This window comes from Mus caroli, unplaced genomic scaffold (assembly GCF_978045245.1).
Source record: "Mus caroli unplaced genomic scaffold, Mus_caroli_1 scaffold_3, whole genome shotgun sequence".
In the NCBI taxonomy this organism is placed as follows: domain Eukaryota; kingdom Metazoa; phylum Chordata; class Mammalia; order Rodentia; family Muridae; genus Mus; species Mus caroli.
The window spans coordinates 108,907,983-108,922,798 of record NW_028227258.1 but is presented as its reverse complement, the minus strand read 5'-3'; the positions used below and the strand labels follow the sequence as shown (position 1 = coordinate 108,922,798).

Here is a 14,816-nt window from a genome sequence, read left to right as displayed (position 1 = left end):
ACATACACATACACACACACACAGATACAAATGCACACATACATACACATATACATATACACATATATCTATCCATACAATCATATATACATACAGAGATACATACCAGACAAATATGCACACACACATATAGATACACAGACATCCAGACAGACACACACAGATACAGACATACACACATTTACAAGCACACACACAGACACATGCATTAATGCCTGGGCTAGGACCATATAAACATAGCATCATTTAGTCTTCATTGGATCTTCCCAGGTAAGTAACTTCTACCTGCATCTTACTGACTGAGAAAAGAGAGCCTCTTTTGGGATTGTCTGTGTAAAGCTCTGGAGTCAGCACTTGAGAGACTTTGCATAGAAACTCACACCCAAGGGTTCTAAGATGTTCTCCCACATGCACACCGCCCTCCCCTCTAGGGATGACAATACCTCCTGACCTATCTCAGGGCTTGTTTTGAACTTCATCTGGAGAATCAAGGGCCCTAAGAACCCAATGGGTCTGATATGAGTGGTTCATGGTCATGTTCCAAGACATCTTTTCATGTCTGGATAATGATACACCAGGGCTGGTCATAAGCTATCGCTGTTGATTGCTGAGTGGCTGATTGGGAGGGGCAGATTGACTTAATTTCTAAGAACTACCATAAACCATCCCGCATGTGTGGTGTGTACATGGAAGTGGGGTTGGGGTGCTCTACATCTGTGTACAATTAGACTTACAGTGTGGATGGATTCCTGCAGGGCTTGGGCAATGTCAGGATACACTGCCTCCTCATCGATGCTGCCTGAGAGCTTTGCTAAGACTCACTTAGATTACAGGCTCACTTCTCTCTCACTTCCCAGGCACCAGCAAAAGCCAGCTTGGTGTGTGCGGCTGGATCCTGTTTTTCCTTTCCTTCCTGCTGATGCTTGTTACCTTCCCAATCTCAATATGGATGTGCTTGAAGGTAATGCCCCCGGAAATAAGTGGGTATCTTCCTGTAAACTGGCAGATACTAAGACTAAAGGCTCTTCCTTATTCTCTCAGATCATTAAGGAGTATGAGCGTGCTGTTGTCTTCAGACTGGGACGCATCCAAGCTGATAAAGCCAAGGGACCAGGTATGGCAGAGGCTGTGGGCTGTGGGCATCTGTTGCTACCATCACCACCACCAGGGGCATCTAATGAGGGTCCAAGAAAAAAATCTAGAAAGCAGGAGACCTTATGTTTTAGGCAGTGGACAGTTATTGCTCTGGACAGAATGGGAGTGGGAGAGACCACGAGTTTGAGCATTTTGAAATATGAACCTGTTTTATAACTCACACCCCAAGTACTCTAATAAATGGAACACATTGAGTAGATGTCATTTATTCCCAGGGCTCTGATGAGTCAGGTCCAGGGAACAAAGAAGAGAGTAAATAGCCTCTGTGGACCATTAAACTACTCATAGGGACTATTCAAGGAGCTAGATTTTATTATCTTTTGAAAGGGTATACATACAAACACACACACACGTGTGTGTATATATACATATAACATTCATATATATATTATATATATATACAATATATATATAATATATATATATATAACATTTATCAACACATCAGTGCTAGAGACTACTAATAAAAAATAACCAAGCTCTCTCTCTCTCTCTTCAGTTTGATGGACCCAAGATTACAAGTTAAAAATAAAACTGGGGCAGGACAGAGGCAGAGTAGCTACCACTTGGAGAACTCCAGAAAAGAATGTGTCCCTCTTAAATGAATTCTCCCAAAAGATTTCTCTGCTAAGAGTCCCAGGATAATAAATCCCGTCACGCATGTCCCTGGGGCTAATGGGTTGCCTCAGAACGTCATGAGGGCCAGAGGGAAACAAGCCAAATTGCTAACACTTCTGCAAATAGCAAATTATCCTTTAGTAATAAAAGTGTTAATGAGAAAAGCAGCCATATCCAGCACTCATGGATGCCGGGCAGGGTCCTAGGCATGGCTTTGGGGTTGGCTGACATGGAACTCAAGGTAGTTCTCGAGAACCTGGGATTAACCATCACACACACACACACACACACACACACACACACACACACACACACACAGAGAGAGGGGGGGGAGGGGGAGGGGGAGGGAGAGGGGGAGAGAGGGAGGGGGAGGGGGAGAGGGTTAGGATGGGGATCCTTACTAGAGGACTCAGGAAGCTTTGGAGAACAAAACAAAGCTTGAAATGCTATGAATTAACAACCAAACCCAGCGTTCTCAGTCCCTCCTGCTGGCTCCTCGCACAGACTAAATGCTGATTTCTGCCTTGAAAAGAAATACAATAACAAAGGTTTCCTGGAGTTGGGGATTTAGCTCAGTGGTAGAGCGCTTGCCTAGCAAGCACAAGGCCCTGGGTTCGGTCCTCAGCTCTGAAACAAGCAAGCAAACAAACAGATTTCCTGACTGATGGAAACAGCTCCGTATCCTTACCTTGCTGATGTGCCTTTTGGCTGTGATTCAAGAACACAAATCTGTGGGTAGAGCTGGAAACCCCCAGTGCGCTCAGATGGTTTTTGTTTTTTTTTTTTGTTTTTGTTTTTTTTTCTTTGAGACAGGGTTTCTCTGTGTAGCCCTGGCTGTCCTAGAACTCACTTTGTAGACCAGGCTGGCCTCGAACTCAGAAATCCTCCTGCCTCTGCCTCCCGAATGCTGGGATTAAAGGTGTGTGCCACCACGCCTGGCTTCAGATGGGATTTCTTACATTGCCCTACCCTGACATCCTCTAAACCCAGCGCTTACTGCTTGGAATCAGAAGCAACACCATTGCACTTGAACACAGCTCGGGAGACACAGTTGTTCTCAGTTCTGAGGTGTGCTGTTTGCAGGGAATCTGAGCCCTGGAAGACTGTGCTAGCCCCTGTAAGACCGTGCTAGCCCCTGTAAGACCGTGCTAGCCCCTGTAAGACCGTGATAGCCCCTGGAAGACGGTGCTAGCCCCTGTAAGACCGTGATAGCCCCTGGAAGTCCGTGCTAGCCCCTGGAAGACTGTGCTAGCCCCTGGAAGTCCGTGCTAGCCTCTGGAAGTCCGTGCTAGCCCCTGGAAGACCGTGCTAGCCCCTGGAAGACTATGCTAGCCCCTGGAAGACGGTGCTAGCTGAGTGCCCGGTGCTCTACTGCTGAGCTACCTGAAGCATTAAAAATGTTTTTTTCTTAAATTTTCGAGAAAACTCTTAAATTGGCCAAGCTGGCTTTGGATTCGCTATGTAATCCAGGCAGGATATGAATGTGTACTCTCCTACCTCAGACTCCTTCCTGAGTACCTGAGCCTGGAGGGAGGACTTTAATGTAGTAGTCCTTCAGCATTGTTCATGGTGTGGAGACAGTTGCTGGTAGCTTTTAGTCAAAGCCAAACTTGACTGTTTATCATTAGAAAACCAATTTCCTAAGTACCCCCTTTAAATTCACCTCAAAATAAATGTTTAAGTCGAAATAGATTACCTGAGAATAAAAAAAGATTTAAAACATGTATGTCAGGGACCTTAGTGCTTTACCAAAGTAGTTATTTTCCTAAGTATTTATTTTGCCTTAATTATTGACTGATCAGAATAAGTCACCTTCACCAAGGTTGATGTGTTCACACTGAAGATCTGAGAAACGCAGACAGCGTCACAAAGAGATGCGCAGCATATCTGAAAGACTGTCCTTGTCATCCATCTGAATGGGTCGAATTTCAAATCCATTTTATTCTTTTAAAGGTTTGATCCTGGTCCTGCCTTGCATTGACGTGTTTGTCAAAGTGGATCTTCGAACGGTTACTTGTAACATTCCTCCACAAGAGGTATGGAATGAAACAAGGGCTACTCCAAATAAAACGGTGCACAGGTCCACTGTGACACGGAGCATCATTTTTTTTTTAAAAGATTTATTTATTTATTATATGTAAGTACACTGTAGCTGTCTTCAGACACTCCAGAAGAGGGCGCCAGATCTCGTTACGGATGGTTGTGAGCCACCATGTGGTTGCTGGGACTTGAACTCTGGACCTTCGGAAGAGCAGTCGGGTGCTCTTACCCACTGAACCATCTCACCAGCCCACGGAGCATCATTTTAACCTACCAGGGGAAAGGATGACTTAATTCCCAGCCCAACCCCAGGGCCTGCGTGAATTGCTTCAGATGGCTCTCATCTGAATTGCTTTATTTGCCAAAGGAGAATGAACTGGAAGGGGAGGGCTGCGAGGCTGAGCACTGGTGGGGAAGCTGGATGGAGACAGGAGGGTTAAGGCAGGGAAGCTGAGTGGAACCTGCTGGAGGCCAGGGGCTGGTTAGGCTGCGCTCTCCACAGCCTTCTCAGAGGGACCTTTAGAAATAGCTGTTTGACTTATCTTTACTTCTGCTGTTCATATTTGCTGTCTGTGTGTGTTGGAACAGACTGGGTGTCTGAGCAGTACAGAGGCTACACAGGACCCACCTGAATTTGAACTTCAAATAATTCTTGAAATAGCGTGAATCATGACCCAAACCAGTAACTGAGTGCTAGGGAAGAGGAAGCGGTATTGGCTAGCATGCTGCCCTATTATAACCAAAGGCATCTAGAAAGGAAAGAAAATGCAGGAAGATGGAGGACTGGGGATGGCCAAAGCGATAAGCAGTCAGGAAACCAGTCAAGGTCCAGGTACCTACTATCACTTTGGGCTATCAGGAGGCATGGGGACCAGCTTCCGATGTGAGCTATCCCATCACAGACACTGGGAAGCTTCAAAAAGCTTTTGTGGGTCTACAGACGCAACACGGGCACGGGCACGGGCACAGGCACACAGGCACAGGCGCACAGGCGCACAGGCACAGGCACAGGCTCAGGCGCACAGGCACGGGCACGGGCACGGGCACAGGCGCACAGGCACAGGCGCACAGGCACAGGCACGGGCACGGGCACAGGCACAGGCACAGACGCACAGGCACAGGCGCACAGGCACAGGCGCACAGGCACAGGCGCACAGGCACAGGCGCACAGGCACAGGCACAGGCACATGGTTCAGAATGCCTGATGCAGAACCTCTGTAAAGTGAAAGAATTTGCTTTGCTTGAGACTAGAACATGGTCTCTGGTGCCCTCTACGTTTTCTAAGAAGCATTGCTGCTTCTTTTAATGAGAACTGCATACCAAGCAGACAACAGGATACAAATTCTATTTCTATTTGGAAGGAGAAGAGAGTAGGACTTTATGCCTGTGGGATGTAAGAATTCCCCACGTCAAATGGTTATCAACCCGTGGGTCGTGACCTCCAGAGGTCATAGAGCAGATATCCTTCATATCAGATATTTACATTGTGATCCATAACAGTAGCAAAATTACAGATATGAAATAGCAATGAGACAGTTTTATGATTGCGGGTCACCACAACATGAGGAACTATGTTAAAGGGTCACAGAAGTAGGGAGGTTGAGAACTATTGCTCTGAGTTGAAGCTACAGGGATAGGTAGGGACCAAGTCTGTGCAGTCTTTAGCTGTGGGGGGTTATTATTTTGAAGATGGGACATGCTTGGCAACTGCTAGCCTGAGTTGCCATTAACAATGTCCTTCTGTGAGGGAAGACTCTGGGGTTGGCTGCCTCCTTGCCTTGCATAGTATACACCAACGTTCCACCATGTCTGTGCTCTGCAGATCCTCACAAGAGACTCTGTGACCACCCAAGTGGATGGAGTCGTCTATTACAGAATCTACAGCGCTGTCTCAGCTGTGGCCAATGTGAACGATGTTCACCAGGCCACGTTCCTGCTGGCTCAGACCACTCTGAGAAATGTCTTAGGGACACAGACCTTGTCCCAGATCTTGTCTGGGCGAGAAGAGATCGCACATAGCATCCAGGTAAAGACCTCAGAACTAAGAGCCCACGTCTTGAATTCCCTCACCCCAGGTCAGTGACTACCACTATCTATACTGCAGAGCCAAGACTCCCCAGCCCAGGGATAGCTGTACTCTCAAGATGGGTTTCCTTTGCCCTCGTAACACCATTTGTCTGCCATCATAAAGTATAGATTTAAAGATTTGCATGGGGCTAGAGAGATAGTTCAGCCATTAAGAGTGCTCTTGAAGAAGACCTGAGTTTGACTCCCAGCACCCACGTGGTGGTTCATAACCATATGTAACTCCAGTTCCAGAGGATCTGATGCCTTTTTTTGGTCTCCTTAGGTACCAGGCACACATGTGGTACATAGATACACATGTAGGCAAAACATTAAATGTTTGCCTGGGAGAAAGAAGCTTTGAGAATTGTTCCTCTTGTCTTGTATCTTTAAGTTGGAAAGTCTAAACAAACACTGCACACTTAACCTTTTTAAAAAGAGGTTACAAAGCCATATTTATTTTCAGTTTAAACTACCATTAAAGAAGTACAACCATTATCAGGCAGTTCCCAGACCCCTATATTTCAGTGGAATAAAACAAGAAGGGTCATTTGGGGCAGCAAAACTGGGAGATATGTGGACAATTTAAACTCACACTATAGCCAGTGTCAGCTATAATATAATCACCCATAATAATAACCATCAAACGCGTAACAACTCTGAACGCTGCCGATGCCAAATTCTAGTTTATAAATAGCATTTTGTATTTTTTTTTTTTTTTTTTGGTTTTTCGAGACAGGGTTTCTCTGTGTAGCCCTGGCTGTCCTGGAACTCACTTTGTAGACCAGGCTGGCCTGGAACTCAGAAATCCACCTGCCTCTGCCTCCCAAGTGCTGGGATTAAAGGCGTGCGCCACCATGCCCGGCTATTTCTGTATTTTCTTATGTCCATGACTTTGTGTGATTCTGAAACTCCTCTCTGTAATTTACAAGGAAATTCAACCTGAATCCTTCATGGCTTCTGTGCAATCCGTAAGTTAGGATGGACAAGTACCCATCAGCTCTGCCCAAGGACATCAGTGAGAACTCTAAAAATCTGACAACACTCCAAAAGCGGATCTCTAGCATCTTAGGTAGTCTCACCAACTCCTGGGGTCCCACAAAGTCATGGTCAGTGGAAGTGAGATCACTGGTTAACTTGTGGCCAAGTTCTCTGCCCTGGGTTCTCCTTAGACTTTGTCATTTTTGTTTGTCTCTGGGGTGACCTGCAACATGTCTTCCACCATTTAAAGTGTGCATAAAGAACAGACTTTTAAAATGTACTAAAAACATGCTCTAAAACATCTCTTGCTTTAAAACATCAGTATCTTCCTGCTCCAAGGCAGAGGCTTAAGAAAGCAAGACAAGTATTTTGGGGAAAAGAAAAAAAGTCAGTAATGAACACTAGGTCATTACGTGCCTGTCACCTCCAACCCATGTGACAAAGCTGACAGGAAGCCTAGGTGAGAAAACCAGAGACTCAGGTTATCATGCCGATGCAGAGATTCATGGCTGCTAATTGTAGGGCCAGGACAAATCCAGGTCTGTCTTCGAGAGAAGCCTGTGCACTGACATCTGGAACACTTGCTGAAGTCTGCAAGGGTGCCATTTAATTTCTTAGGGAGGTGATAGGGTGGACTCTTTCAGTTGACCAATAAGTGTTAGATGAAGAGCTTGTGTGTGAGAGCTTTCTCTCTAGACCCAGTCTCATGTATCCCAGGTGGGCCTTGAATTCCCCATATAACTGAGAATGGCCTTGAACTTGCGATTGATTATCCTGCCTCTGCCTCCTGAGTGCTGAGACTGCAGGCACACACCACTATGCCCAGTTTATGTCGTTCTGGGAATCAAACCCAGGGCTTTCTGCTTGCAGTGCAAGTTCTCTACCAACAGAGCTCTGCCCTCAGCTCTAGATTTGTACATGAAACCTCCAGGAGATTCCCTTTGATTCCCAATATGATCAATGAGTTCAGAAAAGACAGCCTCCCCAAAAGTACCAGACACTCGGGTCAAGTCACCTGTCTTCTGATCGATGTCTTTTCTTCTGGAAACAGACCTTGCTTGATGATGCCACCGAGCTATGGGGAATCCGAGTGGCCCGGGTGGAAATCAAAGATGTCCGGATTCCTGTGCAGCTGCAGAGGTCCATGGCGGCTGAGGCTGAGGCTACCCGGGAAGCCAGAGCCAAGGTAAGAAAGGATGTTAGCGTGGAGGCGAGCAAGAATGGAACCGAAGGGAGAGTAGAATACCAGTCACTGTTCTTAAAGAGATTCCGTCCACAATCCTGAGGAAGCTTGGTAGTAGGTTAAGACTCTGTTGGCTGCATGTGGAGCCATGAGCAACTTGAGGATGAACTGTGGCCACTGTTGTTCTGGAGAAAGCATTGTAGATCCTGTGAGGCAGATCCCAGAGCCATTTGGGAACCACCATCATTATTACAACTGACATTTCAGAAATGGCCAACCTGCTGTCAATGTCTTAGGCATTGTTATTTGAGAATGATAACTGTTACTGAATTTAAAAGAATGACTAAATACAAGGCGGATTGGGATTCGAATGTGTGAAACTCAACTTGTCCCCGAATGTTCTAGAATCTGCTGTCACCTTAGCTTCTGTGTAGATTGACTGAAGTGTGAGAGACTGGAAATCTTGAGGTATTACTCATAGGAAACCCACGTGGGACTGAGGGAGCCTGCTCTCTGCCTGTTCCCTAGTCCTATCTTCTCTGTCTATCTGAGTACCAGCAGCAGCTGAGGGGGACTCCTGTGGCCCATGGAAAACGAGCTCCCACAGATGGGTCAGTTGAACCCTGGCGGGGGTTCCTCTTAGGTTATCTCAGGATTTAGAAGAACAGTCAATAGAGACAGTCTCAAGGAAGAGTTACTGGGCTGGGGCTCATTACTGCTATGATCAAAGTCTGAGAGAATAGAAACAATTATGTCATTGTTAGAATGAGACTAACTCAGCAACAGGATGGAAGGAGAGTCCGAGAGATGGCTCAGCAGAGAAAAGCACTTGCCATACAAACCTGACCAGCTGGGATAGAGCCCTGTATTCCACAGTATGGGACAGCTGACTCCTGAACGTTCCTCTCAGACCTCCACACACATGCTATGGTGTGTGCAGGCTACACACACACACACACCACCACCACCACCACCACCACCACCACCAGCAATATTTAATTAAATAAGAACATGTCATCTTGTAAAAACAACAACAAAGGGCTGGGCCCTCCCTCCCATGTCAACATTAATCTAAAAAAATGCCTCACAGACTTGCCCACGGCCAATTTAATGGAGGCCATCCCTCAAGGAGATAACAAAACCAAACCAAACGAAACCAAATGAAATAATCGGCACAGCTAACCAGCATAGTCACTGGCTTTGGGAAACGTTTTGAATTTTCTCAAATCCTCTAGGATGTGAAAATCTTGTCTTTGCCAAGAACGTGAGCAGGGACAAACCCAGGTGACAAAGTGGGGAAAAAGCCCAGAAAAAGGAGGCTGCAGATACCGTGCAGTTGTCAACTCTTGCTTCTCTCACGCTAGGTCCTTGCAGCAGAGGGAGAAATGAATGCTTCTAAGTCTCTGAAGTCGGCTTCCATGGTGCTGGCGGAGTCCCCCGTCGCCCTCCAGCTTCGGTACCTGCAGACCTTGACCACGGTGGCCACGGAGAAGAATTCCACCATTGTGTTTCCCCTGCCGATGAACATACTCGAGGGCATTGGTGGCATCAGCTATGGCAACAATAAGAAGGTCACTGCTAAAGCCTGAGGTCTTCCACATAACAGCCTGCTGCTTAGAAAGGCCTTTCTGTACCATGGAGAAGTCAGCCAGTAGAGACGAATGCACGCACGCACGCACTCACGCAAGCACGCACGCACTCACGCAAGCACGCACGTACTCATGCACCATGAATAAAATACGGTAACTCCACAGCTAGCAGAATTCCCAGAGAGACATAGAAGCTACACAAACAAAAACAAGATCGAGAGCCATGCACTACTTTTATTTTAAAGGCATAACCAATATTCAATATTCATATATAATTAGTTAGTGGTTGTCCCTGACTATCAACAGAGAATCTCTCAGGGTGGGCGGAGACTCTAGGTGACTGATAAGAACTTTAGAATTTAAACTGTGTTGGAGAAGGACCCTAGGTCATTTGTAAAGAAAAGCAGATCCTACATTTATGCTATGCATTTGATCCACTGTTCCAATAAAACGTCTTGCTTTAGTTCAAGTAAGAAAACGACTCAAGGCTGAAACTTAGGACGGATTTGGATGTAGAAAATAAAAAACCGCTGCAGCATAACAGCAACACAGGGCAAAGGGACCAGGTCAGGCCCAGCTCTCTTGATACCCTGGATGTCCTGTTAAAGTGCTGGCGTTCTCAGCACCCTCACACCTTTGTCAGGGCCAGAGGCACAGCAAGGCAGAAGAGCACAGGGTAATTTGCTTACTTGTAAGACCTTCAGAGCCACAGGGGAGGTCGGTCTGTGAATTGCATGTTTTCACTCTGCGAGTCCCAAGAGCCATAGTGATTAAGGGCTGTTTGTAATCTTTCCCCAGCTCAAACAACTTGTTGCAAATAATAAAAAAAGGAAGTCATAGAAAGTGAACATGATTTTAAAATTGCTTTAATAGTGTTAGCATTTTTGTCTAGGCTCCGCCCCAGAGTTACCTGGCAACAGCCAGGTGTGCCTGACTCACTATAAAAGGGGCTGCTTGCTGCTTGCCCCCTCTGCTCTCTCTTGCCTTCTTGCTCCCGCTCTCGCCAGCCTCTACTCCTCTCTCTCTCTCTCTCTCTCTCTCTCTCTCTCTCTCTCTCTCTCTCTCTCTCTCCCCCCTCTCTCTCTCTCTCTCTCCCTTTCTCTGTCTCTGTCTCTACTACCCTCTCAACTCCCCTCCCCATGCCCTGAATAAACTCTATCCTATATTATACCATGTGTGGCTGGTCCCTCAGGGGGAAGGGATGACTCAGCATGGGCCCTCAGAGGCAGCCCTTCCCCACACCTGACTATGCCTCCATCAAACACATTCCTTCTCTCCTTATCTTTTTATAAAACACAACATTTATAGAGTTTATTTTATTGCCAAGGCATGGTTTTCTATCAGGATTAGTTTTGAGAAATTAGATCTATTTTATTTTATTATTATTATTTTTTTTATTTTACTTTTCCATGTATTTACTTTTGGTGCTCACTGTGTTGTGCTGGCTGGCTCGGAGCTGGCTACATAGACTAGGTCTTTAATCCCAGCACTCTAGAGGCAGAGAGTCAGGAGGATCTCTGGGACTTGGAGGCCAGCCTGGTCCATATAAAAAGTTCCGGGACAGCCAGAGCTACATAGTGCGATCCTGTTTTAAAACAAGACAAGACAACTTCCTGCAGCTTCAAGTGACTCTGTCTCCTAGCATTAATGGTGATTATTTCTTTAGTACAGTTTTATAACTTTTGCTTTTACTAAAGGCTGACTAAACAAAGACCCCCTGAAGATAAACAAGCACACTTGACTATAAAGAGGCTGAAGGAAAATCTTGGAGTGTAGACTGCCAAGGGTGATGTTCAAAACACATCCCCCACCTCCATTCACAGAGACTGGGCTGAGGTTCTTTCTCAGGAGAGAGGAAGGGAGACTGTAAATAGTCTCTCTTAGCTGTGAGGCAGGACTTCTTTGCATACAGTCACTACATCACTATTCAAGAGGGGCAAAGAGCCCATGTCACATGATTCAATTGACTAACCAACTATCATCTGAAATTGAGGTTCTCGGGGCACACCCACAGGGATCTGGGTTCCAGGTCCCCAAAGAATTGAGCAGAGGCACACAGATGCATTAGAAGTGGGACTGAATTATTGAGAAATTAATCTTGGCCCGAGAGCACTTACCTAGCATGTGTGTGGCCCTAGTATGGGAATTTAGTCGCCAGTATGGGAGTTGGGGGTGGTGGGGGGTGGGGTGGGGGGACACAAACAAACCAAAAGTAAAATGAAAGAGTGGATATGCATTTCTCATTCTAGGGGAATGGCCAAGAGCCACCCCAGGTAGGGTTACAAGGTAAGAAATGAAGAAGTATACAAGATTCACAAAAAACCTATGTGTGAAAGCTGAGTTTTTCTAACTTTCTGTAGCAAGCTGGACGCTCATACAAGAAAGCCCTGTGTGATTAAATGTGAACTCAACTTCTGTGAGTTTGGCTGGAATCCCTCCCCTCGCCCCTCCTTCACCCCCCCCGCCCCCCCCCCCCCCAGAGTTCCCTGCTGACTGATGACAGCCCCTAGGCTGAACCCTTGCTGCCCAGCACAGTCCCAAAGCCAGCGGTCCACCTGGTGCTCACAGTGTGAAAGGGGCCCATGGGTGGGCACAGCCTGTGTCTGCAGGGGCCAGAAAAAAACAGTTGTGGAACAAATTGTGCAACCGTTTCCACCTTGTAGTTGTTAACATTTCTCACGGCTATTTCCGAATACCTCACCAGCAGATCATAAGGAAGAAAGAAGGGCTTTAGATTGGGCTTCTTAAAGGCAGGCAATGAGAAGCACAGGGATGAATGCCCGGGCTCTTAGGCCATGGGGTAGTGCTGCCCACTATTGGGGTGGCTCTGCTGTTCTCAGAAAAAAAAACCTGTTCTCTGGAAAAAACCCCATTGACATATTCAGAACTGTGGATTGTGCCCTACGTGTTTTTAAGTCCAGTTAAGTCGATGGTGAAGATCACCCACTGTTGTGGATTTGGTCTAATGCTGTTTGTATTATGTTAATTTGGTTCTCCAAATTGCATGAGAACCCAAACGTCCACAGGTAAGGTGACCTTGCCCCCAGTGGGTTTTAACTGGTAGGTAAAGTTGCCAGCAGCCAGTGGCTGGGCAGGGAGACAGAGGTGGGACTTTAGGATTCCCCTGGCCAGTGACTATGGAAGAAGCAGGAAGAGAGGTAGCTGCCATGCCAGGGAGGGAAGAGAGACACCAGGCCTGATAGGTGCAGAACACAGAGAGAGAGCCATCATGTAGGCGCCTGGGAATGCAGCTGAGGGGTCTGCAGGTCTGGGTCCGGGGTAGCAAAGACAGAATATAGATTTTAGTAAGTAATAACTCGGGAATATTGGAGGAAGTACATCACCCACATGGATGTTAGGAAGTGGCCCAGACACTGAGCTATTTAAGGTATATTAAAAGATAAAGGCTGTACATGTATGTCTTTCATTCAGGAACCTAGAACGTTAGGACAGGTAGCGAGGCCAGTAACCATGGGTTTCAGCTACAACCCATCCTAAAGTCTAAGGAAAGTCTGGGCAAATAATTTGGCCTCTTCTTTCTGCACATGCTCCCGTAAAATATTCCTTCCTGGGTAGTGACCGTGGACACACCTCTGACCCGCTCAACTTCCGGTGGGTTCTATCCTCCACTGTTTAAAAGCTTTTCCTTTGTTTGCGTTTTGCTTTTGCCTCTGCTTGTTTTTGCTTTGCTTTGCTTTGCAGCTTGTCACATTGTTTACATTGTGAGTGGCACCTTATGAAATACACTTTGAGTTGTCAGGTCGTCAAAGACTACCAGCCACCTGACAGGACAATATTCTGGCTTGGTTGAAGGGAGGCGGGGCCAGCACATGCGCATCTCACCCTCCTGCCCCAATTCATTTGTTTCTTCTCTTGTCAGGTGTGTCTTGACTTGGCTTGGGTTTTTTCCTAAACATGGGAGTCTTTGGAGTGATTTTTAAGTCCACAGCAGGAGGATCACGTTTCCCACTGTGTGTATGCTTGGTGGTTCTGAGCTTTTGCCTCTTTCTGGTCCTCTCCCTTTGACTCCCGGGTCAGGCATTCCCTTCAGCAATGTGGAAATTTCCCACTGCGAAGGCCAGTTGCTATTCTTTCTTTCTAGACACCTGATTGACCAGAGCATTTCCGTTGCAGACTATATCCTTTCTGATGCCACATGGTCATTTTGTCCATCACCTTTCCGATGTTGAAAGTCTTTTGTTGAAAGTCTTTGGACAAAGCAGCGAACTCTTTTTCTTCTATTTCGCCTTCTTTCTCATGTTGCTCCTTTTCCTTGGGATTGTACTATGGTATCTGAAGTAGGATATGCTTGTGATTCTCTTTATTATTAAGTAGTGGTGGCTTCATGGTATAAAAAAAAAGAACCTAAGCTAATTGATACAAAGGAAATTGTGGTTCCCTTTGGGGATTCTTGGTCTTATTTAAAAAGTAATTTAAAAACGGAGGGTAATTTTACTAGAGTTTACAAGAAAAATCCCAGAGCAGGCAAACTGTAAACTTTAGTTGCTGTCCAGAGAAGGGGGATGGAGAACTGAGAAACCCTTGCCATTTAAGACAGGCAGGCGCTCACACGGCAGGGAGGGTGGTTCTAGAAAGTAGGAAAGCCAAAAATGTTCGCAAAAAGCTAAAAAATGGAAAACAGATGCTTAGAAAAGAAACAGAAGTTGCATTTTCCAAAATACCTGTAAAAAGTGGGCAGACCTAGGACTTTCACTTATGTGGCCTATAAGCTTTTGCACTGGGAAGCCATGGGGAAGTGGGTTCTGGGAAAGAAAAATATCAGATTAAAGGACACTTCACCCATTTCTTGAGCATCGCTCATGGTGAGCTGACCGTCTCAGGACGATCCCTTAGTCAAGTGTTTGGCCCTTCACAACTGGAAAGTTAAGCTCAGTCCAGAAATTCTCCTCTCTTGGCCAAGAGCTTTATCTGCCCTAACAGAATTATCACTGACTTAGGTGAAGTCTGGATAAGGGTGACCTGTCTATATTGGTAGTAAAGACCAGACAGTGGATTCATCCTTGTCAGAGATGCTAGGCCAGGTTTCCTAATCATATCAGGGTCTAAACCTGCTCCTAGCATCAAAGGAGCAGTGAGTTCGAACTTGCTTCATTAAAATATTTGTTGCCAGGATAGGCCTCCTGCCATGTCTTCTCCTTTACAGCTGGTGTACAGCCCCGGGACCT

At 46.2% G+C, this 14,816-nt stretch overlaps 1 protein-coding gene across 1 annotated transcript in view; it reads left to right on the top strand.

The window, feature by feature from the left end:
- The window catches only part of Stoml3 (stomatin like 3), a 19,199-nt gene extending 8,721 nt beyond the window's left edge, over positions 1-10,478 (top strand). The window contains exons 2-7 of the mRNA XM_021158706.2: positions 858-961; positions 1,042-1,114; positions 3,727-3,809; positions 5,636-5,839; positions 7,910-8,044; positions 9,406-10,478. Of these exons, the coding sequence (XP_021014365.1) occupies positions 858-961; positions 1,042-1,114; positions 3,727-3,809; positions 5,636-5,839; positions 7,910-8,044; positions 9,406-9,630 (824 nt within the window). The 3' untranslated portion in view covers positions 9,631-10,478. The remainder of the gene's footprint in view (positions 1-857; positions 962-1,041; positions 1,115-3,726; positions 3,810-5,635; positions 5,840-7,909; positions 8,045-9,405) is intronic.
- Positions 10,479-14,816: the final 4,338 nt, after the last annotated feature.